The sequence below is a fragment of the Melospiza georgiana genome, chromosome 5, assembly GCF_028018845.1.
Source record: "Melospiza georgiana isolate bMelGeo1 chromosome 5, bMelGeo1.pri, whole genome shotgun sequence".
NCBI lineage: Eukaryota > Metazoa > Chordata > Aves > Passeriformes > Passerellidae > Melospiza > Melospiza georgiana.
Window position 1 is genome coordinate 1,391,146 of NC_080434.1, and position 26,783 is coordinate 1,417,928.

Here is a 26,783-nt window from a genome sequence, read left to right on the forward strand (position 1 = left end):
TTCTTTGTATATATTACAAACTTTTAAATCTAAATTTCCTATCTATATTTATCCTGCATTCAAGGTCAAAAAAGGGTGTGGGGATTTTTTTTATAGAAAGTATGGCTTTAAATAGATACTTTCCTTCTCAAAAAATCTGATTTTAGACTTAAGGGACAGCACTGTGAGTCAACACTACAAAAATTTCCTTTAGACCCCTGGGAATATTTGGAATTCAGTAAATGGCAGCTAGTAGCTGTTCGGGACATGCTTAATATTAGGTTAAATTACTCATTCCTGGATTAAAAAATAACTGCAATTTGTGCTAATGTAGCCCTTCTTCCTGCTGCATATGAAATGATGTATGATTTCAGGTTTATTCTTCCTGCCTGGATTAGTCTACTAGTATGTGTTTTCTTTTTTATAAATTTCTTTTACAGAAATTCAGGATTTGATGTATTTTCCTAAGTAAAAACTGAAAAAAGAATTATTAAAGAAAAGTTGAGGGACTTGGTAAGTGATAATTTTATTTTAATCTATACAATATTTTGTAGGAACTAGTTTCAGTAATCTGCTTAAACCATGAGAAGCAATCTAAAATAAAAATATTTTTATTTTAATAAATAGGAAGTCCTTTAAAAAGTGTTGAATTGTAATTTATTCTCTTTAGAAATGATCCTGTCATAATGTTATAGAGACAGCCTACACTACTGTTGAGCTTTATGAACATTTTTTCTCTCTTGAACGTTTATGATCATCTTGTGTAGATTAGCACACAGATTGCACTGAATTTTTATTTTCAGAACCACAAGTCAGAACCACTAAAATGTAATTACTTTATCTTGAAAAGATTCTTTCTGGCTACTTGATGAATCCTCTTATGCATACCAGTACATCTTCTCATAACCCATCAGAGCTGCACAAAGTGTACAAAACATGTTGTGTTTCTTTTTCATTGTGCATGACAAAAGTTGAGTTTGTTACAGTTGGTTGCAAAGTGGAGAGATTGCCATGGTTCACTGAGGCCTGGGCCTGCAAGCACTTTTGTTCATGTTTAACTTTGGCGAGTGGCATGGGCAAGCACATGGATGTGCGTGTGCACAGTTAGCACTTCTGGTTATGTAAAACTCCACGGCCCCTAGCTGTGAGGCTGTGCCTGTGAGACGAGTCAGAATCAACAACAGAGCAGCTTTTAATCACTCTGTCACTTGGGCATCTGAGAACTCTGTTTCAGTTTGCGCAAGACTTTCAAAAATATTTGTTTGGGGTTTTTTTGTAAAATTAAAATCCCCCAAGTGTGAATTTCTGTGTAACTGTATAAAAATATACTCTAAGGGAAAGTCTTAAAAGGAGACTTTCATAGGAAAATAAAAAAAAATAGTTTTGTCCTTCAGATAATTCCCTCTAATGTGGCCAACTGCTTCCTGGCAAGAAGAGAACTCCTGATCAACTTTTTAATGCCAAGAATGTGCTACAAAAGTCCTTGGGGTATGTAAAGCAGAGACCTCTTGGATGAGGCTGTTTAGATTCATCCAAGGGATGTAGTTTCTGAGCAGAAAAGTCAGAACTTAATGTTGTTGGTCCAAACACAGCTGGATTTGTAACTGGAAGGAAGCTTGGAGCCACAAAGTGGATCTACCACAGCTCTTTCCTGGAGAGAAACAGCAATGTCCTGTGATAGAGAAGCTGGGTATGCTACACAGGAAGCTGCCTCCAGACAGCACTGTCTGCTCAGTCTTGCCCAAAGAGCAGCACGTCTGCTGAGCATCCTTCACTGATCCCCCACTAGACCCAGCCCTTTATGAACATCTCTCTCGTGCTGCTTTGTCACACACCCTCAGCCACACGGATACAGCTCTCAGCTGAATCTACAAAAATGACCTTTCCCGGGTGGCAACATGATAGTTTTAAGCATGTGTTACTGAAAACACACCCAAAACTATGCCTGAGTGTCTGTCCATGGGACCTTTGGTCCAAACACTGCGTAATGGGGATGTACTGATCTACCCCCAGTGCTCAGGGTCGAGGTGGCACAGATAAAAAAAGTAAACCAGAAATAAAGCAAACCACTTTATTTCAGAAAGAGGGAAAAAAAAGTAAACCAGAAATAAAGTAAACCACTTTATTTCACAGCCAGAGTTCTCTCTGCCTCTTGACTGCGAGTCAGGAGGCGCTTAGGTTTGAGTGCCTTTCCCTTCTGTGTGCTGCTGTTCTCAGGATTAAGTTTTAGAAAGTTAGATAAACCAAAGCAGCCCAGTCCTGTCATTGTAATGATCCATAAGTGTAGTGGTGCTACCAGGGATGAATTGTTATCACAGATAGGAGATAAGCAGCAAAAGGCAAAAATATAAGAGGCAAAGATAAGAGATAGGAGGCAAAGGGCAAAAACTGATGCACAGGAAGTTCTAGCTAAATATGAGGAAGAAGTTCTTTACTGTGCAGGTCACTAGAGCATTGTCAGAGATTGCTCAGAGAGATTCAGAGTCTTCTTCACTGGAGACATTCAAGAACCATCTGAGTAATTCCTGAGTCATTCAAGGACTTGTTAGAGAGAGCTAGTTTGATAAAAAAAGGATATTGCCTAGATATTGTCACAGGTCAGAGTAATGTTCCTTAAAAGTGATTGTCATGCATTTCTGCACAAGAAACCTAATCTGTAGCATAACTTCTTGTTCTATCTTCTGACTGTGTATTAGCTGTGAAAGAGATAAAGTTCATCTTTAACAAGGATGAGGCCAACATGAGGAGAAGCATTAGCATGGTCATCAGCAGACCTTCAGCAAAAAAGACCTTTTCTCTTAATTTGTTTTTGCCTGTCAGAAGATAATTGGCTTGGGTAACATAAGTTGGACTCCTGGTCTTGAAACACAGCCCATCCTTGTGAAGCAAACCTTCTTGGATGCATTTCTCCTTGGATTTTGGAGTTGAGGAAAGCTTGTATTCTTCCCTTGTGTGTCGCTGCAGGAAGTAGGGCTATTCATGAAGCAAAAAATGCTCTGCTTCTGGAGCATTGGCAGACTTACACTAAGGGAAAAGTAAAAGCTGAGAGAAAGTTGCAGCTGGCTGCTACACAATGTGTTTTTCTACCTATTTTCCTAGGAAAGACCTTTTAATGATGAGAAGCATAGCACTTTTCTCTGCAAGGTTTATGTTATGTTAGCTGAACAAAAATGAAGTGATTGAAACATGAGTGTTTAGAAGGAAACAATATGATGTGAACAATACTGGCTGGAAATACTACTACAATGTTTAGATTGGGGTTGTCTGCCATTGGAAGTAATAAAAATAGAGCTGTAAATTATATATTGGGGTTTGGTTTATTGTGGAAGCTAATTTTTAAGAAATTCAGATTTATTTATTGGTTGTGTCACAGGAATGTTTGACTTGTTCTAAGTCCAGTCTTCAGCATTTTTAATTTCCAGCCATATAAAGGAGAAGATCATCTATGGTACATCTACCCCAGTTCAACAGAATGGGCTCTAACCCATCCCTGTAAATATACTGCCTTCTGTGTTCCTTGTAGCCACAGCAATACTTTCAAAATTACATATATTCTTCTAAAATTTACTCAGGTCTCAAAACATTGCAAATCATCCTTCAATATGCTTCAAAACCAGTTTGCTTTTCACAAGGGCAATGGAAGGGTGTCATAGTGGGATTTCCCCATGCATTTCCTTCAGGATGTGTGACTAGTTTCCCTGACATGGGCATTTTAAATGCAGGGAATGCCATTCTAGTTGGGTTTTGTGCACTGAAAACATGACGAGTGGACAGGATTTATCCGAACGCCAGTGAGATTCCCTCCTTCCCTCCCTGCCTCTTGGCTGGGCAAATAGCTGGCCAGCTTGCAGCCCTCCAATCACCTGGGCAGCCAAGCCTCCCCACCCCTCAGGGCTCAGGGCTCCCACACCGTCCGCAGCTGGCTTTCAAAGCAAGTCTTTTAATAAAATCACTTCAAGTCATTACTCTTCTGTTTATGACAGCAGGAGTTCGGGACTAAGAGGAGCAGAAGTTTGCCCAGCAGAAGCTCTCTGAATCAGGTTAGTAATGACGTTTACTGCTGAAAGAAGTAACCTGAAAGCAGCCTAGGTTATCTTAGAAAACCTTGCCTTTAACATATGTGCTGTTTGAGTAGCAAGAGCTGTGGTATGCAGTTTGTTTACATTACAGCATTATTCTGTCTTTGGTAAAAACTCTGTGTTAATATATAGAAGATGCAGTTATATTTTCCTTCCCAGTCTGCCAGAAGGTGTTTCTGCTTTTTGAATGATAAAACTTGCTTTTTACCTTTCATGCATCTTATACTTCTGTTACAGGTGCTGCTTTCCAATTTTATGGTTTATTATTGAAATATGATACTTTAAATATTTCAAGCTGTTAGGAGTTTTATCAAAGTCTTGAGCACCACATAAATTTTCAGGACACTTGCAGTAACATAATGTATTGCCTGTGCATGTGTGTACACACACAAGTCATAGATTATACCTAGTTTTGCTTCATCTCTGTGTTATTTTACTTGCGTTATTTCACAAGACCTTGCTTGCATCTAGTATTGCACAAGACCTAATAAATGTAGTACTGCAATTTTGAATAATGCTACATGTACTTAATAGGAAAAAATGCATAAACTTTTACAGGTTCTTTAGGAAAAATGAGACTGAAAAAATACGCAAAATTTATCTGTATTAACCAGTATATATTTATATTTTCCTAATTTCTATATGTTACAAACTTATTGGAGTATTTTATCATTAATTAGTATGCTGTTTAACATGTTTAACTACTGCATCTAAAATTAGTAATATATTATATAATACTAGCTCAACAGAATAGTTTTGAGTAAAATATCTTTATTTTATTTTGGCTTCAAAAACATAAATCTCAACAGTACTAAAACTTTCGGAGGTTTCGTATTGCTTTATAACATTAGCTTTCCATATGCGATTTTTTTTGTTTTTTATTAAAAATTTTAATGGAAAAATCTATGGGAAAAGTTGAATGGCAACTGCAGCAAAACTTTGGATTTTCCCATATGTAGCTGGGGTTTAATGTGTACTAACTTAAACCATGTATGAGACAATTAAATTAAAATTTTATTTTAATGGAAATAAAATTATTGGCACATGATGGAAGTTACCTTTTTTTTGCTCCAATATCCACATATTTTTTAATTTTTGTGTGGAATAGGAGGTTAGATTGGATTTTTTTTAACATGAAAAATACTTTGCAGAAATGTTAAATTTTGTATGACTTTGGAGCAGTCAAAGCAGGTTTAAATATTAATACAATCTTTTCAGGTAGAGATTTTGTCCCTTGTGTTTTTAGTTACACGTTTTTTGACACCAAATATTTCCTGACAGAAGAGGGCTGACAACAGATGATGATTAAATGTTCCTGATCATCCACCTGAACAAAGAGCTGATATGAATTGTAAGGCCGAACTTATCTTCTTGGACTGGAATTCAGATGTGTAGCAGACAAGCATTAAAATTACCTGGTTTACAATTGACCAGGAGAGGCTGAAATTAAGATGATTTTATCAGCAGATGCTGTAGAGAAAAAAATAACCAAGACAATAAAGAGCAAAAGGGTTTGGAGAAATACCTGCTTATTTATTCAGGTACTCTGACAAATACTATGGATGTCCACTAGACATAAGAAAGTTTTGTTTTATTTTATCCTCTCCCTGTTCGATAAATCTATCGAGTTCCTTTCCTGTCTAAATTATGTCCTACTCTCCTCCTTGCTGTATCTTTGCTGAGGGTGATTGAAGGGGTCACACTAACCAGTAGTGTGGATAGCTGAGCAGTTCTCTCTAGGAATTCCTTCAAGGAAGGAGGAGTTTCCATAAAGGCCGGTCATTGGTCCTCAAGGCTAAGGCAGTTGAACTGAGCCTTGCCTTTTTTGAAGGGCTGTTGGAGGTGTATTCGGTGTTTACAGCCTAACCTGTAGCTAAATTAAAACTTGGTCCAAAGAGCCTTCAGGAGCTGGTGAGCCAGCAGACGGGAGCCAGAGAGCTGCCAGCTCGGCTGTGTGCAGCAGCAGGAGCGTGCCAGCATCAGGAACAGACTTCACAGCTTTGTGAGGTGAAACAAAGCGAAACTTGCTGTGCTTGTGGCGCTGCGCTCTCTGTAAAGCAGACTTCAAAGAGGAGCCTAGCACAGTCTGGATTGCATGAGACACTAATCAGGCTGTCTCCACACTTTAATTAGAAATAACTGCATACTGTTGGTGAGTTCAAGGGATTTTCCTTTGTGGTTTCTTCTCACTCATTGCCTATTTTTAAACTTTCTATAAGGTAAGGATTCAATATTTTTTCTGTTTAAACTGCATGAACAGCACAGCCCACCCTGACTGGTGGTCCTTGCAGCCTACGTGCCTAACATTGCTGTTCAAAGGCAGGCAGGTATCCAGCTCTGCTCCAGGAAATGTAGGACAGGTGCGCAAGAGATGCCTCAGAAGCACTCACTTCCTCCTTGACTGATTACCCAGTGAAGTTATCAAAACCCCCTTTCCCAAGCAGTCACATATGCCTTCCCAGGAAGGCTCAGAGCAGAGCCAGTGCTCTGAATGTGCAGCACATTTAGCAGAGGCCCAGCCAGCGCTGGCAGAGCTCACAGCAGTGGAGGCCAAGATGAAGCAGAGCCCACAGTCGTGTGCTAGGATGAGGCACAGTGGGGCTGCAGCAGGGAAAGGAGGAAGAATAAAGGAGCAGATAGGAAAATACTGAAACCTGCTAGTCAAAAAGTAGGAGAGATAATTTTTAATATGCTAATTTACCCTACTTCATTTTTCTCTCTGCCATAAAGATCAGCAGAGAAGAAAACTGCTATTTGTCCGACTCAGAAAGATCTGTAGGTCTGCAGGAATAAGACCCCATATAAGAAGAGTGTGTGGTGGCAGTCAGTATAAGCTTGTCTAGGACAATGCTGCCACCAAAAGGCACACCCAGCTGTTACCTTCTTTGCTCCTGTAGGTTTGTATTTTAGCATGAGATGTCTCTGCCTCAGTGTTCTGATAAACTGCTTGTGAGCACACATCAGCAGTGAGCCATTGCCCAGGCTGTTCTCTTGCAGGGGTAATGCATTAAATGATCTGCTTTACAAGAGACACCTCAGAAAAACATTACACTTGTCAGTTATTTCTGAGGACACTTGTCACCTTGTAGTTATGTCATTTGGTCCTGTGTGAAGCCAAATATCTTTGTAAGATATTCATTAGTTCTTCCTGCTGCGCTGTCTTATCAAGTATGAAGTCTTGAAATGTCTCAGCCAAATCTGAAAGGGGGCCATGCCTGAGGTACAGTGCTGGACTTGGCACACAGCAACAGAAGTTGTGAAGCAGGGTTCAGGCATTTTTTGCTATGAATTTAGGCATACTAAGTGTAGGAAACTGGAAGATGCGCTGGATTCCACTGGTTATTGTAAAAGGATGTGTTTGTCAAGTCCATGTTAGGATGGATATACTTAGAGAAGTTTGCCATGCACAAGGTGTTATTTTTTCCTCTACTGACACCAAGTTTGTATACTGAACTTTGTCTTTGTTTGTGCTCCAGTTTCTAAAGGCTGAAGAAGAAAGGCTGGGTTTCTGTCAGAAGAAGTGTCTTTATTGGCTTGTGACTAGCTAGAACTAGCCTCCTTCCTCTCCCCAGGAAGGAGAAATCAGAAGCAGAAAAACTCCTCCTATTTTGCCATAGAGATTCCTTCTCAGCAGAGAAAAGCATAATATCCAGAGGTATTAGCATATAATAGCAGAGATAACCATTATATAATATCACTTACTGGCCACTGCAGTAAATGGCTGTACAGTTTTCGGGACTTCTTGTCCCAAAGGCAGAGAAGCAAAACAAGCTGAAATGCCATTTGAATAACAACAAATTCCTTAGTAGTCTGAGAACAAGATCTGCCAGAGTATTTTTTCATGTTAATGACTTATGAAATTAAATATTATCTGGTGGGGAGGGAGAAGTAATTCCTTAAAAAATGCTGTGTTTCTGCAACATTGAAATTGCTAAGGCGAAGGGCATGTAGTCACAAGAGCGTTGCTGCCTCTCACATGGGCTGCAGACTAGTAAGCATATTAATATAACATCCTAAGTGTTTGCTACAGCTTCAGAACTGTAGAGGGAAAAAAAGGGGCCTCAAAATATTTGTCCAAGTACAGCCCAGGAAAAGTAAACCTGGCCATGTAGGAGAGAAGTGCCTCAGCCTCAGGCCAAAAGAGAGGCTGCTCTCCCTGAAGAGCTCGGGAGACACAGCAGGGAATTTTGCCTGAACAGTTCAATGCTAATTCCTTTAGAAGATGTGGATGTAGGCTGACATGAATATCATTGGAGTTCTGTAACTGGTGAGGTTTTCATAGTGGGTGAGTCTGCGTACCATGGGCAGATTCTTGTCTCTGGTGTGCTGAAAGGACTGCCTAATTGCAGCAGAGCTTTGGAAACTTGCCTGTCTGCCTCCTCCCACTGTCCTGGGCCACCTATCACTTTTCTAAGGGGATTAAGCATCACTATCCACAGCTATTCAATTCCATTCACTACCCTTTGTCAAATTCCCTTTTCTTAAAAGGGAATCGAGACCTTTTTTCTTAAGGGTGCTCTTTGAAGGCAGAAGTGGCACGTTTGAGTGTTCTTGGGGAGCTATTACATATATAGGGTGAAAATGTTCTTTCTCTTCTCTGGTGATTTTTTTTTTCCCCAAGCAATCTTATATAGAGATGGCAGAGTTCCTGGTACTCTCTGCTTCTGACTCTCTGTTTTAGGATCAAGCACTGTTAATTGAGCTATCCATCTTCATACTGAGTCCTCGCTGTTAGTGGATTGAGCTAGTGTGAGTAAAAATGCCCTTTAGTGTTCTAGGAAACTGATACAGACCAGGAAGAAATAAACCAGCAGAATATATTTGTCTAAATTAAATAGATTTTCAGTTCCCAGGAGGGTTCCACATAACAAATCAAGAGCAGAGTATAGATATTTATGGTATGATTTGCAAAGACAAACTTTGGTTTGGGAAGATGACAGATGGTCATACCAAACTCTTAGCCATCAATGATACAATTCAAACAAATACATGAAGATAGAACTTGTACATTAGTATTGCCTCTTTAAAATATTATTTTCTATGGGATGCCCATGGCATCCCTCCCAAGCAAATGCTTTGGACCCTCAGTGGCCATTTGTTTTAGTTGGGAAGCTGGATTACTGCTGCTCCTAGCAGGCACCCATGTCACAAGCCAGAGAGGCACTGCCCACCTGCTGGCCTCCAGGACCGGGTTGGTCACAGAATTCCAGCTTGTGTGCTAGAGCTGATCACATCCCCCACTGTGACGGGCACTGAGAATATTGAACAACTGCAGCTGGCATGGGATGAATGGTTAGCCCATCAGGTTTTGTTAGATGATTATTAGGCAGAGGTGTGGAAGATTTCTTGTAAGGATAATTAGATCTGAGAAACTGTGCTGGTATGTGAGAGAGTAGAAACACTATTTTAATCTGCTTTCAAGCAGTTCTTACTGAGGCAGTTCTAAAGGCAAAAGCTATGTATTTGAAGACAAAAGGATATTGAATTGGTGCTCTCAGAATAATGTGTTTTAAACTTTCACTGTTTATAGTCTTAGTTTTAGATCCTCAAACCCCTTATTTATGTTGTTGATCCTTATCACAAAAGGCTCTATGATATATGAGATAATAGTCTGTGTCTGTTTTAGGAGTGGCCATTAGCAGGTAATTATAAACAATTTGTTCTTTTTTACAGCAATGTAATAAACCTAAGAATAATGGATCTCTTTCCCAGGGGACATAAGTGTTACATATAAAATTAGGAAAAGTGTATCCCTAATTTGTTTTCGGGGGAAAAAGCACCTGCCATCTTATCTAATGTCACAAAACAGTGTGAATATATTAGTTAGTAGATGTGATTAATGTTCTTCATGCAAATACTTTTTCCCACTGTCTTTCACCAGAGTCTGCACTACCTTTTGCATTCTGGAATAATTTCCCTTATTTCAGAGCTCTACATCCACCATGTTGCCCTGTGGAACGGCTCTGTCCTTCATTCGGTGTCTGGTGCGCAAGAAGAACATCGGTGGTGAGAGTCTCGAGGACACCAAGCTGTGCCGATGCTTATCAACGCTGGACCTGATAGCCCTGGGAGTAGGGAGCACCCTTGGTGCTGGTGTTTATGTGCTTGCTGGAGAAGTGGCCAAATCTGATTCTGGACCTAGCATCATTGTTTCTTTCCTCATTGCTGCCGTTGCGTCTGTGATGGCAGGTCTCTGCTACGCCGAGTTCGGCGCTCGTGTCCCCAAGACTGGTTCTGCGTATTTGTACACTTACGTTACAGTAGGTGAACTGTGGGCCTTTATCACTGGCTGGAACCTCGTTTTATCCTACATCATAGGTAAGCTAAACAGCAAACACCGCTCCCAGGGGCTTCTGAGACAGCAGATAAAAGATACAGACTTGGGGCTCTTTTTCTTTTCAGTCTCTACACTTAGCTGCTCTTTCTTTTTAGTCTTGTTGAGATGAAATAACCAAAATATTTGATCAGGTTATTTTCTTCTGTGCACCACCATTGCAGGCAGGTTTTTTGCAAGATATTTTTGTAACAGTGTGACGTATGAAGCACATACTTTGTATGAAGATTGTGTCAGACAATGCTGTGATGATGCACAAGAATAAACAAGATTTATTTGCCATCTTTGGTCAGCAAAAATAATTTCAGTAAAACAAATAAACTTTTTTTTTAAGTATATACAGCAAGGACATTTACAGGGACTCCACTATAGTATCTTACAGGAAATTCATGATGTTAATGTACTAACTTGCTACATTGTGCTAATTAATTGCTGTCCTATCAGGTAATCCCATAAAACACAAAGTTGACGAGAGTTGAATAAAATAAATACTTATGTGGCAGATAGTCAAACATCTATTTCAGTGCTTCAGCAGAGATAACATTTTTGGATTTCAGAATTATTTCTTCTGGAGAAATGTGTTCTGAAGTTCCATTATATTGTGTATGAACTAGCTTTAGATGTGTACCTACAGGATGGTTGTTCAAATCATAACAAAACTGATGTTCCCCAGTATTGTATTAAAATGTATTTCCTGAGAGGAGAGTTATACAAATAAGATTGTATTTGGCCGTGCACTCTTTGCCACAGGAGTGTTTAATTTAAAATACAGACTCTAGTGCTGTATGTCTTACTAGTTAATTGTTTTTGCTTTACTTACAGGTGGGCAAGCTTTCCTTTATGTTCTTTCTTAAAGTGCTTTCTTATGTTACTTTTTATTATTTAACATATGTCATGGAAATTAGAAATAGCTTGAAATAAGCTTCATCCAGGATCAGGCATAAATGACAAAGAAATAATTTCTGTCATTTTATCAATATTTGGGAATAAACAAGGCAAAAAAAATTTTGTATATTTTGGTTCTAGGAAAACTTTTTACCATTTAACAAGCAAAATTCTTAAACATTCAAATTCTTCAGCAAAACAAACATCACAGGCTCTGCTTTTTAAAATACAAGTAGCAACAGACTTAGTTTTGTTTCCTTTTCAGTAGAAGTAGCTGTATCCCACTGAAAAAGCCTAAACATGCATATGTTTTATGAAGGTACATCAAGTGTAGCAAGAGCCTGGAGTGGCACCTTTGATGAACTTCTTGGAAAACGGATTGGTCATTTCTTCAGTGCCTACTTCAAAATGAATTACTCTGGGCTAGCAGAGTATCCTGACTTCTTTGCTGTACTCCTTATATTACTTTTATCAGGTAAGAAAATATATGGCTTAATTTATGGTGGTTGTGATATTTTACAGTTAAAAGTGCTAAATTGTAGGGTTTTGCACCAGAAATACCTTAAGGAAGTTCAGTGCCACATTTTGTACTGGCACAATGGCTCTGTGAATTACATGTATATAACCAAATTCTCTTCTCTTGAAACTGAGGTATGAACTAATCACTTGTTCGTACTTTTTTCAATGAAACCCATTCTAGAGGTTTATGGTAACAGGAAAATTACAGAGTTCTCAGTGTTTTCATGGCTCTGTCACCAGTAAATGCCTCTGGAGTGGCCTGGAGGTTAAGCTCTGTAGTTTGGTGATGTGGTCTCCTTAAATTATATATCGTGCATGTAGTGAGCATTGGTAAGGGGGTTTTTCAACCTAAATTGTTCACTTTTTTGGTATAAAATAAAGTTGCCCTTTTTAAGTGTCCAGTTGTTTATCCTAGAGTTTGTTGACCTAAAGGGCACCCCGAGGTACTTATATGGACCAACAGACCAGTTTGAAACCTGAGTAAACCTCTCCTGTCTACTCTTCTAAGTGCTATTTTTGTCTTTACTCATGTATCATGCTTTTAAATCACAAACCCTGACACTAGCTACCTCCTATTTGAGGGATCAGAAAGCTCAAAAATACTGCAACTTATTTCCATGTTTGTGTTTAGCAATTATTTACCATACAGAAATGTTCCTACTGGCTCTGGGAGTGAAGGAAGCAGGAAGTGTATTGTAAAGTGTGCAGTTTGTTTTCAGGCAATACTAGAAGCACTTCAGTATTCAGTAGAGGTCTTACCCATATCTCATATACTTGTCATGTTCAGTCTCTCTTTGGATTAAGCCAAAGCAGAAGCTTTTCTTCTCTGGAAAGTGAAAATAAGTTATACGTATAAAACCTGTTCTCTTGTTCTGAGTGGGATTTTCTGACACAGGGAAACATTTCTGTTCTACCTGCTGCTAGAATGAATGACCAGTGCATGTGAAGATTTATTAGGTCTCTGTACATAAAAGAATAGCTTCCTATACTTAGGAAGATCTGGGAGTTGACTTGGTTTAGTCCAGCATCCTGCCACATTTGTGGCTAAGAATTGCCTGTAGGACCAGTTCAGACCCTTGTGTCCTCAGGAGGGTTGGGAATGAATGTGGAGTACAACTGGAGCAGACCTTTCAGTTCTACCTCTTCCAAATAAAAGAGACAAAAATTAACACCCTGAAAAGCAGAGCACTGAAACTCACATACCAAACTATACAGTCCTAGTTTAGATGCTGACATCTTTCATGTTTTCTCCATTGCCATTGCTGCTTCAGAACATAAGAATTAGATGTTCTTGAAAAAAGGGGAAATGTTTCCCCTGGTGTTCATCACTGCTACTGAGTTTTCATTTGCATCCTGTCTTTTCATCCCTACCATCATTCTTTCTTCGTTCCTTTCCTATTTTTGCTGCAAATTGCCGCTCCAGGTGTCTGTGATCAGAAGCCAAACCCTCAGTGACTGAACTGGGTGGAATTCCCCGCTGCTGAAAGGAGGGAAGTGGGGATGGCTCAGGACTGTGTAGGCTGAGCATGATACAGTAATTGGATTGTGAGCTGTGTAAAGCTGAGTCATAGGAGTAGCAGGTGATGTTTTACAGGAAAGGTTATGTGCTAAGCATGAGGAAGAGTACACAGAAATCTCTGGGGTTTGGGTTTTTTTGGTTTTGTTCGGGTTTTTTGTGTGGTTTTTTGGTTTTATTTGTTTAATTTTGGAGGGTTTTGGGTTTATTTTTTGTGTAGAGTTTGGGTTTTTTTGTTTTATTTTGGTTTGGCTTTTTTGATAATGCAAGGACTATAAAAATGCACAAACTATGATTCACACTGCATTAGGCTGATTGAGACACTGCCTTTTTGGGAAAAACTGAGCTGAGGAAAGCATACATCTATTTCAATAAAAATGTCATTGATGAAGAAAACCTGAGCAGCTCATAATTTCTGTGTTCTGATAAGATAGCAAATATCTCATTAAAGGAGTCAGAAACCTTTTAGACATTACTTTGAGAGGCTTAAAATTTTCAGACTTAATCTCTAAATAATGAGGGAAAGTATGTATGTGATATTAGTGGAAATGCTTAGAGTGCAAAGGATCTGTGGAAACTTTCCAATTGTATTTAATTTTTCCTGATCTGCTTACTGCCTTTTCCATTAAATTGCTAACACTCTAGCACTTAAAATTGTTTGAAATCTAATGATAAAGTAGAATCCTGATGGAATAACTTTCAGATTGTTTAAATGTCCTACTCTGTAATCTAAAGCTATGTGTATGTTGTATCTGACTCTTTCCTAGAAACTCTGTGCATCAGTGTTACAAACATGAGGTGTGCGATTCTTTTAAAGCTGCTATTAATGAACTAGGAAGCACACTCTGATGGGTGTGCCCTGAAAAATGTAGAGTCAATCAGTCATATTGTTAATTTAATAATTCTGCTTCTTTTCTTAATCTAACAGATAATTCTTCTGAAAGGAATATATTCTACCAATCTATTTTTACAAAGTATAGTATTCTTGTAGCTACTTTTACTCCATGGCATAAAACATGAGAGATATGGATTGGCATCTATGAGAAGTTAAAAGTACCCATTGCTAAAAATACTTTTAAATACTTAAAGAAGAAGCTTTCTCTTTTGTGGTTTCCAATATATTTGCCTATTTCCATGCTGTTAAAGAGTCTAGCAAGTTTGTGATAATGCTTTTTTTAAAGTCTGGTGGGTGATTTTTTTTAGTATTATTCACAGTACTTGCATATACATATACACGCACACACACATGCACACACTACTTTCACATGTATCCCTTCTTTAAATGCCATTTTATTAGTTAATGGGCCATTCACATCTACAAAATATTTTTATTTTACAGGTCTTTTGTCTTTTGGAGTAAAAGAGTCTGCATGGGTGAATAGAATTTTCACTGCTATTAACATCTTGGTCTTGGTCTTCGTTATTATTTCTGGTTTTGTGAAAGGTGAAGTTGACAACTGGAAGAAAAGTGAAGAATATCTCAGAAACTTTACTGCAGTAACAGAGTAATTTTTAAAAATCTATTTACTTTCTCATATTCCAAGCAGTTTCGTCTTACACATGCTTTATTATAATAAACACTATTAGTGTTTGAATATGTTTTATCACAAACTTCAAAGTAAGTAAGATGATAGTTACTTGATTCAGACATTCTTCCTCTTGCTGTTATTCTTCTCTTTCTTACAAGCTTGGACATAAAAATGTCATCTCATGCAGTTTTGTAAAGCAGACCTCTGTTATGGTGAGAACATTTAAACTTTTTTTTTAGAGTTTTAGGGTAGGAGGGTGCATGTATTTATCCTACCAATAACGAGGGGGGGAAAAATTATCTTTCTGCTGTATTTTTGTCCTTTATAGGAACCGCTCATCCTATGAAAATGTGACAAGTATATATGGGAGTGGTGGCTTTATGCCTTATGGTTTCACAGGAACATTGGCTGGTGCTGCAACCTGTTTTTATGCTTTTGTTGGATTTGACTGCATTGCAACAACTGGTATAGTATTTATATGTGTGTGTATATATGTTTAACGGGATATTTTTGCAAAAAAAACCAACCAAAGAACCACAAAAAATATAATACTCAGTCTACTCTTCTTACTTTGCTTTCTTCCAAAGCTCTTTCAGTCAATGTAGATTGAGTCTAAGTTCTTTCCTGAACGTGGCTGTCTTTCTGGTAAGAAGGAGGAGCTTCATTTTATTTCATTCCTGTTCTAAAGAAATGATTGCTGCTTTCTAAGTCTGAAAAGTGCTTAGTATATTTTTCTGCTCAAATAATGTTAATCACCTGCTCACTTTTACAGTTCTCTGATAAAAGGTGTCTTTCCCAATGAGTGATAGGGAATGAGTATATTGACTACATTGAAAGTGTAGGTAAATAACTAAAAATTATGGGCTTGGAATACTCTGCATATAAAATGTATTTTATGGCCTTTAATTTACCACTATTTTAACGCTATTTCTGACAACAAAATACTGAGTTCAGTTCTGTATGTCTCAGTTTATTTTACTCAGGTTTTTAAAACTTCTATTACAGATCTGATTCCCATGACTTAGATTAACAAATGATTTGTCTTTGATGTTGTCTCTAAAAGCTGAAGGGGAAAAATAATACAAATTTTTGGTGGGGCATTTTCTTTTCCTTTTTTCAGGAGAAGAGGTCAGGAATCCTCAGAAAGCCATACCCATAGGAATTGTGGTGTCCCTACTCGTCTGCTTCATGGCCTATTGCTTGGTTTCAGCTGCACTGACACTTATGATGCCATACTATCTCCTAGATGAGAAAAGTCCTCTGCCAGTAGCATTTGAATATGTTGGATGGGGTCCTGCTAAATACGTTGTAGCAGTGGGATCCCTCTGTGCTTTGTCTACAAGGTAAAGACATTGAAATACTAATTCTGTTGGGAGAAGCTGATTAATAATATGTTACATTTGTATGTATGTTCGTGTGTTCACTTTGAAGGCTCAGTCCATGCAAAGAATTAACAATAAGTATTATAAGCAAGTATTAAACTTAAGCAGGTCTAGTTGACAGTAGCTGTGTTAATTTGGGCTCCTTTTTTTCTAAACTGTACTGTTATTGAACTCTACCTCTTTGGTAGAAGCTTATTACACCTATTTTTTTTTAATGTATAAGTATTTTCAAACATATGACCTGCAAGTTATCTTTATTAACTGACAAAGTAAATCTCCCCCATTTTTCCTTTTTTTGCTGTCCATTCCCAGTGACTCAGCAACTTTATGGGCTCTGTGTATTTGCAGGCAAAATTGAAGACATGATTAACTAGCTCCACTCCTCATCTTCATTGCCTGTCTCTGTTTTCCTCCAGCAGCCAGTCTGTCTTCTGACATCATCCCTTCCTGTGGTTTCTGTGTGGGTATTTGAGATGTAGACTATAGCTGTGAAAATATTATAATTTAATCCCCATTGTGAATGTACCTTAACATATTATTTTGATTAAAAATATCAGGGAAGGCACAATATATATTAGTATGTGTTCAAATATAATAGATCCCAATTTTAATATGATACAAACACTTTAATAAAATAGAAAATTGCTTGATACTTGAATTTAGGGATAGAAAAATGCTGATGCCAATCTTTTATAGTAATTTATGTAGGAAAGGAGTAATTTCCATGACGTTCAATGGTAAGAGCACTGGCTGCCTTTCCACAAAGGAAAACAAGTTCCCTGTGGAAGCACCAACAGTAACAGCACTCCAACATAACCCTGCAGGCATTAGCCTGAATATGAGTTTGTTGACTGTGGGCATTGGTTTAAGGAAAAGGAACATTTAGATGTAGGAGAGAATAAGAAACATGAAGTAGTTCCAGAAGGACACTAAAAGAAATGTAGGACTGACTGAGGAATGTCACAGTTACACAGTTCATCCTGGGATTATTTTTGTTATTTTCTATATATTTGTCATGGTCCCCTCAGGTTGGAGGGTTTCATTGTTTTTTTTTTTTCTTTACATTGATAAATAGTAGAAGTTATATACAAAAAACCAGAATAAAGAAATTAATACTGGAAAACAAAGTGAACTGAGATGGTAAGAAATTTTTAGAAATTTGAACTGTCAGTCTCTTTTTCCAATGTATTCTGAAGAATTATATGTACTCCTGTGGAGAGATTAATCTTTCAATCTGTTGACTGATGTTAGTCTAGAACAAAACAAAAGAAACTATTTCATGCTCCTCAGTTTAGGGGTACAATGAAGAAAAGACATTGGGATGAATTACTTTTGGTTTCCTGTTACTGTGCTATGTCATGAACTTGTTTGCCAGGTAAAGATGTTTGTTAATACTGCCATTATGTATGCAAATGTACATAAAGAAGGGTAGGATAAATGAACCTTACAAAGCTGAAACAACAAAAAGCTTCTGGAATTTTTTGGAATGTACCTTCTTTGTGGAAGGTACAGTTATACATCAAAATCAGTTCATTTGCAATAAAACTTCTCTCCTGCCCACCCTTAATACTTATGTCCCACAAGGATTACTGGATGTACCTAGCACCTATGGCATGTAAGAGCTGTGCCTTCTTTAAGTGATATAGTTGCTTCTCTAAAGTAAGAAAGCAAACCCTTCACCTGGTCAAAAACTTGTGTGCTTGCTGCAGAGGTTATACTGGCTATGATTTTGCCTTTTTTTTTCTTAATTAAAAGTATTTCTCTTTGAGGGAAAGAAACCACCTAATTTAAGAAGTATGTTTAAGAGCTTCAAGTTATCAATAGTTTAAAAGCTTTATGTGTTCTAATAACATCTAAATTAATTAGCTTTACTTCTTCCAAAAGAAAGTCTTAATGCAGCTTGCCTAGAGGTGCTTTAATCAAAAGAATTAATCTGCCCAAGTACTCTTGTATGGTGCTCACTTTGAATTACTTTAATCAGCAGGCTTACGTGGAAATATAGAGTGTAAGGGATGCTGCTTATGCTTATTTATTTGCTGCTGCTGACTGACAGACTTTCTCCAGGAATACTAAAGCTTAATTGCATAGTTAGTGTGATCTGGAACATGTTCCTGGTCCATTAATACCCCAGAACTATGGTGATGGGAAGAGAGTTATCTTGCTAATCTGGATTCTGTCTGATGAAGCAATTTTATCACCTAAATTAATATAATAATAAATCAACTTTGCAGTTAAAAAAACCTATTTGTGTCTGATCTGTAATACCTTGGGCTATGGGGCTTCCTGGTTTTGTCTTACAACCATACATTTTGTTTCTATACATGCCATTAATTAACATTTTTTATCTTATCCATGAATACAACTCTGCATGAATTGTGTTTGCCATGTTGCATGTGTTTGCTTTTTACTCAGTCTTCTTGGATCCATTTTCCCAATACCACGTGTAATCTATGCTATGGCGAAGGATGGGTTGCTTTTCAAATGTCTAGCTCAAATCAATTCCAAAACGAAGACCCCACTAGTTGCTACTCTATCGTCTGGTGCAGTAGCAGGTGAGACTAAGAGCTGATCCTTGTAAAGAAAGGTGCACTGCTAAACACATTGAATATATGGAAATAAACCGCTGTTGTGCAGCTTTGACTTGCTTTGGACTGAAATGATCAAATCTGCTTGTTGCTAGGTAAAGTAGTCTACCAGTAAAATTTTTTCTACCTCAGATTTTCACTTGTTGGTTTATTCAAGTGCTTTCAAAGCCTAGGGTCAAAATAAACAGTAACCCAAAACCAAGAACATCAGTCGACCAAACTAAATCCTAAGAGCAGCAACACAGAGCCTAAGCAAAACTATACCTAAACCCATTAACTCCTCCAAACTTTCTTTTTGTGTAGTTGAGTTTACCAGGAAAGCATTGTGCTTTGAATAATCTGTACTTGAACTATACATTTTTCTGTTCTAGTCTTCTCGGCTCTATGTTCCCTTTGCCCCGAATTCTGTTTGCCATGGCACGTGATGGTTTACTCTTTAGTTTTCTTGCCAAAGTGAATAAGAGGCAGGCACCAGTTTCTGCCACCTTGACAGCAGGGGTCATCTCTGGTAAGCTCTCAAAGGCCGTTTTACTTCAAACTGAGATTTAAACCCTCTATGCACGTGCATGGTACTTCATATTTTTGAAAAGGGCTACTTGTTAACTTCCCTTGCATGTACAATGGGAAAAAAATTACTGAGTAATCAACGGGTGTAAGAACTCCAGATCAAGCCAATCATGGTGGTGGTGATGGCCTTAATGCCACAGAATTCAATTTTTTTTTTTAATATTAACCCCCATATGGTGAATAAGCTTGTTACTTAATCTGAGTCCTTTAGGCTGATGCTCTACTGACAGGGCTTCCTTGTCTGATGTCTGATGTAGACCTAATATATTTATCCTATCTGTAATGGGGGGAAAATAATTCACTTTTTTTTCAAATGAGGTATAAGAAAAAAATTGCATTTGCAGCAGGATCAACTTTTTTGTCAACTACAAGGATTTTTTCAATTGTCTTCCAAAGAAAATTATTGTATAGGCTTACCAGGTTGTGGTTGAGAGGCATGTGTGTGTTGGGAGCTTATGTGCCTGCACATATATGTATACACATATGTGCCTACATATATTTTACCAAAACAGTATTTTGGGAGCCATTGCTAACTCCTAAGGTAAATTCTTAACATACAACTCTTTCACTTAGATTCATACTTCTTGCAGAGGTACATACAGCTTTGCCCAAATTTCGTCATCATTTTAGTGGGATGTCTAATCACCCGGGAAAACTGGAAGCTTTAGAAGTATTTAGCTCAAAGGAAAATAAATAAGTTTTTTAAGTAATTCAAATATCAGATACATACCTTTAGAACTTTTACAACTTTGGCTAAAATTTATCTTAAATAAGAAGTTCAGGAATGAGACAAAAATATTTTTATTTATAGTCATAGTCATCCTCAGATGCCACAAGACTGGAACTGCTCAAACTGCATACTTGACAATAATGCAGAAAGGCACAGTCATTGTCCAGATAGTTCCCACATGAAGCATTATTATCAGTTCCCTTTCTTTGGTCAGAGTACAAATAGATGGCATAGCATTACTTTTATTATTTCAACTTTATTTTATTTGAATTTATCTTATTGACATATTCTCCTATAAGAATTTGAAAGTGCACCTTTGTGGGATGAAATCAAGATCTTTATTTGAAATCACAGGAATGATGAGAAGAAAGAATAGTCTATTACCCAGCTGGTAGTGATTGGTATAGGTACACTGCCCTGCCTGTAGCTCTGCAGCAGCTCACATTGGACTTCTAGACAATCTTTAGGAATTTGGTGCATCAGTAGCTCACTGGAAAAACAACTTTCTCTACTGCTGGAGCAGCATTTCTTCTTCTATTTTTTTTTTTAATCTGTATTTGGTAATTTGTGGTCATAAATAGTTTTGACAGACTAGTTGTGGATGTATGTGACTGCTTATGTTATCTGACTTTGCTATGCATTTGTAGCATGAATAATTTTACAGCTGTAAGAAATGTTAAGATGAGGTGCCTAATTAAAGTTATCAAGTCAAGACTACAGCTGAGGCAGCTGTCACGTGTTGCCACATGACTGACCTTTTTACAGGTGGTAATCACCATGGCAGACTCTGCACATGGCAAAATGTTTTGGTGTCAGTCCAGTTTCACCATTAGTGTACCTACTGTTGTCTCTTGGAGTAGAACTAAGAGAGGTGGCAAAGAGATACTCTGCCTTTTTTTCTCTTGGTATAGAAGAATTACTAAGAGGAAACTTGCAGGCATTTTTCACCTTGTTTCTAAAGTTAAAGAACATCTAGGCTACAGAGCAGCCTTTTGAAGCTGGGATTAAAAATTAAATATAGCTACTGTTCATGAGGTTTTAGTAGGTTCTGTTCTTCCTCAGCTTTGCTCTTTAGAGCATGAAAAGCTTAGAGGTATTCAAAAATCTACACTGCAAATTACTTTTTGGATTTAGGAACATCCACTCTCATTAAAGAAAAGGATGGTCTTAATTGGAAAAAGGGACTCCCAGATTATATAAAAGTTATGAAATCCATCAGTCTTGTTTTCAGAAAATCACATTTTGCTTCCTCTTTTAGGATCAAGTAACAGGAGTATGTGTCCATGTGTTTGTGCACTCATGCAGTTGTCTACAAATACATTAACAAATGCATACCATAAATATTAAATACAAATATTTTGAATATAGAATAATTTGGGTGTGCATATACACACAGTGTATGAAGACTACATTCAGTAGTTTCTGTTGATGTTGAGATTACTGATGATTCAAAAAATCTGCATCTCAAAAATATTAATAAAATACAAATACTTCAAGAGGCTCTTTGAACACATGTATTTCAAATCAGTTGGAATTAGCCTTTCATTTACTGATAGCTTCTCCTAATTTCTTTATGAATAATGTGCTTCTGTGTGCAAACAGCATAGACAAAAAAAATATTCCAGAATCTCCAAATCAATATGGCATTAGCTTTTAGAAACATTAGACTTCTAGAATAACTTCCACTGCCATGGAAGTTTCTGCCTCTGAGTTCAGTGGTCATAACTATTAATTCCTGAGAGATGTTACTGGTCGTTCCTGAAGGTGAAGTGAAAACTATTTTTAGTAGGATAACCATTAAAAAAATCCTTAAAAAAAAAACTGTTTTATTTGAGACAACTCCTGAAAGTCCTCTTCACACAGAACTCTTTACCAGCTCAGCAGAAATTTTACATCTCAGGGATTTTTCCTCAGTTTGGCAGTGGGATCCATCCTTTCAGCTTTGGTGAGACTCTACTGCAGGATCTGAACTTCATTCTGGAAAAATGTATTTTTAATATGGCCCAAATTCAACAATATGTGTGCAAATACCTACATCCAAATAAGTCTGACATAAGCATTTGATTATGCAGCATGACTGTAGGACTCATCAGGGCCTGTCTATATGAATGAGATTCCCAGCTGTAGGGAATCAGGTTTGAAATGATACCAGTAGCTTAAAAGATGTGGTTTTAAGGATTATCATGATTTCACTCATATTGCTGGCAGTAAAACAATAAGTTAGGTTGTAGACAGATTTTAAAATCTTAGCTTAATATATTTTTAATATTAATCTTGGCACTTATGCTTAGACTTGATGATCTTAAATTTCTTACCCAGTGTAGATGATGCTACAATTCTATGTCAGTCTCCTGGAATTGTTTTCCATTTCTTTTCTTTTTAGCTGTAATGGCATTTCTATTTGACCTGAAGGCTTTAGTGGACATGATGTCTATTGGCACACTTCTTGCTTATTCACTTGTGGCAATCTGTGTCCTCATTCTTAGGTGAGATAAAAATATCCTTTGTATTCTACTGTGGGGGTTTTTTGGGTTTGTCAATAAAAACAATAGAAGTCATATTTACAAGACATGTTTTTTGTTAGATAGCCAGTAGCTGTAAGCATATAAATGGTTTCTAACAAGCAGTGTTAGTCCTCTAAGTAAACAATGGTATATTACATAAGTATAGCAGTGAGTCGGGTTAAAGCTTCTGGTGAAATCAAGACACCTTTTATTTTCCAGAAATAGTACTGGTCCAAACATTAGCCCCAAAGGTACTAAATATGAGCCTGAGTACAGTGACTGATACTTGTATTTGAATGCAATCCACGCTGTACATCAGGCATATTGCATTTTGGAGACCATATGTGAAAGGGGTTGACGTTCCAGGTGGCTCGCAGGATGTACAAGCTCTAATAGTTGCTTTGTATTATCCTAATCAGAAATACATGACCAGACAAGTGTTTTAAGATGTGGTGGCCCTAGAAGAGAGTGCAATTATATGTGAGATGATAAATACTTCTCAGCAAAACTCTGGTATTGGTCATATTTGTAAAGCTATAGAATTATATATTCCTAGCTACAGATCACTTTATTATGTATTGCTCTTCTGATTTTAAAAAGTCAGCCTTTATTACTTAAGTCTAAATAATTAACTTTGAAAAGTATAACAGCTTAAATTCAGCTCAAATTCATTGTGCAATAATTTACACTTTAAAAGAGAAGCCTATTCTATTTAAAAAGAGCTCATGGTAAGTAGTTTTTAAAATACATTTAAAAGCTAACAAAGCAGATGCCAGTTTTCAGTTAGTGCCAGTTAGAAGCCTCTTAGAGTATGGAAAGCAAGTCAGAAACAAGATCCCTTACACTCTTTCCTTGCTGTTGACTACCAGACCCTGTCGTTTCTTTCTGTACGGGACTGTTCATTCATCTGAGCTATTGGTACATTCAGGTAGCTTAAAAAACTGCAAAAAAAACACCCCAATCTCCAAACAAACCAATCCAAAAAGTGAATTGCCATAGTATTTTTATATATGACACTGACTAGTAATGCTGTTGCAATGCAGTTATAACTTGGGAAATTCCAAAGGTCTGCTGAAAATAATTTAATGCTTCAGAACTTCCTAGATTCATATTGCTTCAAATTTAGAAGTGTGCTTTATGGTTGTTACTCTGTTTTATGCATAGGTACCAACCCACATATGAGGAACCAAAATACTCTCCAGAAAAAGCAGCTTTGGCTGCAGCTGAAAGAGCATCTGCAGTAAGTGAGTCACAGATAAACATGATAGAGGAAAGTCACTTCCGTCTTCAGGCTTTGATTAATCCATCCAGTTTACCAACTGAGCGGACTGCAACTATAGTTAACTACTTAGTGGGCCTCTTAGGTAAGTATTTGGCTGTCCAAACTCATGTATGCATTAACATTTGCAGTGGGATTTTATTAAAGACAGAATTAAAAGTCCACTGATAACATGCCCTCTTTCAGTCATACATGTGTCATTCTATGCTTTTATCATTCATGAATCAATCTAATCTGTGGTCATTTTCATTTAATTAAACATATTCATAACAACAGTTCATTGCAATCACTCTACTTAAAAGTCACTTCCTCTTCAACACAGAGATTAAGTGACCTATTTCTGTAATTTTGTTTTTCATACAGCTTGCTTGATTTGTGGCTTCAGTGTCCTCATTACATACGGGATTCATTTCATTGCTAACTTGGAGCCCTGGAGTATTGGCCTTCTTGCTTTATTGGTGATATCCTTCATAGTTACCATTCTCCTCATCCAAAGGCAGCCTCAGAACCAGCAGAAAGTAGCCTTTATGGTGAATAACTTATTCTCTATGTTATTCTCTGATGACAGCTTTGGATGGATTCTAAGGAGTGGGAGAGAGAACTTAAAGCTGGAAAACAACTTCATCAGAAGTTGATGAGCGTACAATCACTTGTCTGTGTAATCTACAATCCTTTGGACTTCATACACAGTATAAATCCTTTCATTTTGCACTTTCACTTATGTTCTAAGATCAGTTATTTAATGGAAATCATGAAGTGTAGTGATGAAGGTCAAGGAATGTGGTGGAGGTGGGGGAGCATTTCAGAATAAGAGAGATAGATATACTATTTTTCAGCTGTAAGTACAGAAATTCACTAGTATATGTTCCACACAAACTGGAAAGATTTTTATAGCCTTAGAGAATATATATTAAACATAATGTATTTTAAAAGTTTAAGATCTATAGAGACTGTTGGTTAAACACAGTAAAAATTTCACTACATTACAAAGCCAAAAAAAATTTCAATTCTTTATTACTGATTACACTGTACCTCTAGTTTGTGTTACATACCTGAAATGTGACATGCAAAAAAAATTATGTTTAATACAAACATATTAAATATTTCCTTTTAGGTTCCACTATTGCCATTTTTGCCATCATTCAGTATACTGGTAAATATTTACTTGATGGTACAATTAAGTGGAGAGACTTGGATGAGATTTAGCTTCTGGATGTTACTTGGTATGTACTTCTGTTCATTTCAGTCACTTCATACACTATAGCTCATGATTCCCATCTTAAAACATTCTTTTCCTTCAAATATTTGAAAAAAATCTCTGTGATTTAATAAAAATCAGCTAATATTTCTGATAAAAAGGAAGAGCATGCTTCAGAAGTATCTATATGCAGTCAAAATTACAAATATAGTCTTTAGGTAATAGGAAGATTTCCAATAAGCCTAGTAAGTATAGCCAAAATTATGTAGAAACCTGCTTATAACAGGTTTCTTCCCAGTATATCAGTCTGTCCTCTTTTACATCTAGAAAATGGTATTAATTCCATCTAGACATGAATTACAGATAATACTTTCCATAACTTATTAGAGCATTTAATTATGCAAAAATGATGCACTGGAGTTTCCTGTAGAAACAGGGAAGACTTGAAACATGAGCTCCGATTCAGATATCTGAAGAACAGTCTTTAATAAAATCTGTTCAGCCAGAGAAAAATATGTACTTTTTAATGCAGTACTTGCCTGAAAACCCCATGAACTTTTTTTTTTTCCTTTTGGAAGGCTTCCTCATTTACTTTGCTTATGGCATCAGACACAGTGTTGAAGGTCATCATGGCGATGGAGATGATGATTCTTGTTCAGAAAATAGTGGGATGCAAGAAAAGAACCCAGTGGATGACCCTGAAAATGCAAATGAAAGGGATCAATTTCTTCCACCTGAAAGGACAAGTGAATGTTAAACTCTGCAAACACACAAATCTTTTAAACCTTCAATTGGCATTTTACTTGCAGACTGAAATTTCAGAAGTTTTCTGCCAACATGTGCCTCTTGAAAGTGTTTACTAGAAGGCCTAACTGATATTTTGGACAAGCTGCTAATCCATCTTCATAATTTCAGAACTGACAGCATGGAGATAATTATTTAAATTTTTTTAAAAAGTACCCTTTAGCAAGCAAAAATTTGGAGACATTGTTTGAAGTGTCATCCAAAATCACTGGCAGTCATCAGATATGAAGACTTTTAGAACTGTCTGCAAGAAGTTCTGAATATTTGACAATCTACTGTGAACATAAGTGCCTTTCATACCTTTTCCTTATCTTTGTTATGTGTTTTGGTAACAATCTAAATTGTCTTCTTTTTGTTGAAGTAACTCATGGGAGATAAATTTCATTCTTACATGCCTGGAAAGTATTTGCAAAATGAATGGTAATTGTATGGGTTAGATACTTGGTAAAAATTAGAGGAGCATTTATTTATGTTTAAAAAAGTAATTGCTTATCTTTGCTAATCATGACTATTAATCTGTGGTCATGGAGAACTTAAACAGTGAAGATACTTAAGAGGTTTTTAGTCCCTCTAAGTAGCATTCAAGATTTCTACTTAAGTGCATGCCTTTTCTTTGAAGGATGCTTCTCACAACAGACGCTCTTTTGTTTTCTGCAAAATCATCAGGGAAGTAATCTGTTGGTTACAGGATTGACAGTGACAGTCAGATGTGATTTAGCAAATTTTGTGCTTTTGACTTCAGAAGGGTCAGAATTTCATCTGACTGGTACTTAATCTGGTATTTACATAATCTGGTACTTACCTTCAGCAGTCATCCAGTTTTCCTCCTTACTACTCACTTCTCCCCCTATATTTTCTCCTTTATACATGTCCCAGAATTGATATTGCTAGAT

General features: G+C 37.1%; 1 protein-coding gene across 1 annotated transcript; it reads left to right on the plus strand.

The window, feature by feature from the left end:
- The first annotated feature begins 461 nt into the window (after positions 1-461).
- SLC7A2 (solute carrier family 7 member 2) lies at positions 462-25,843 on the plus strand. Its single transcript, XM_058024534.1, has 13 exons — positions 462-492; positions 3,963-4,019; positions 9,986-10,376; positions 11,597-11,752; positions 14,652-14,817; positions 15,170-15,306; positions 15,962-16,184; positions 18,636-18,775; positions 22,489-22,591; positions 23,774-23,973; positions 24,252-24,418; positions 25,003-25,111; positions 25,665-25,843. The coding sequence occupies exons 3-13, from the start codon at positions 10,001-10,003 to the stop codon at positions 25,841-25,843; spliced, it is 1,956 nt and encodes a 651-aa protein (XP_057880517.1). The 5' UTR covers positions 462-492; positions 3,963-4,019; positions 9,986-10,000.
- Positions 25,844-26,783: the final 940 nt, after the last annotated feature.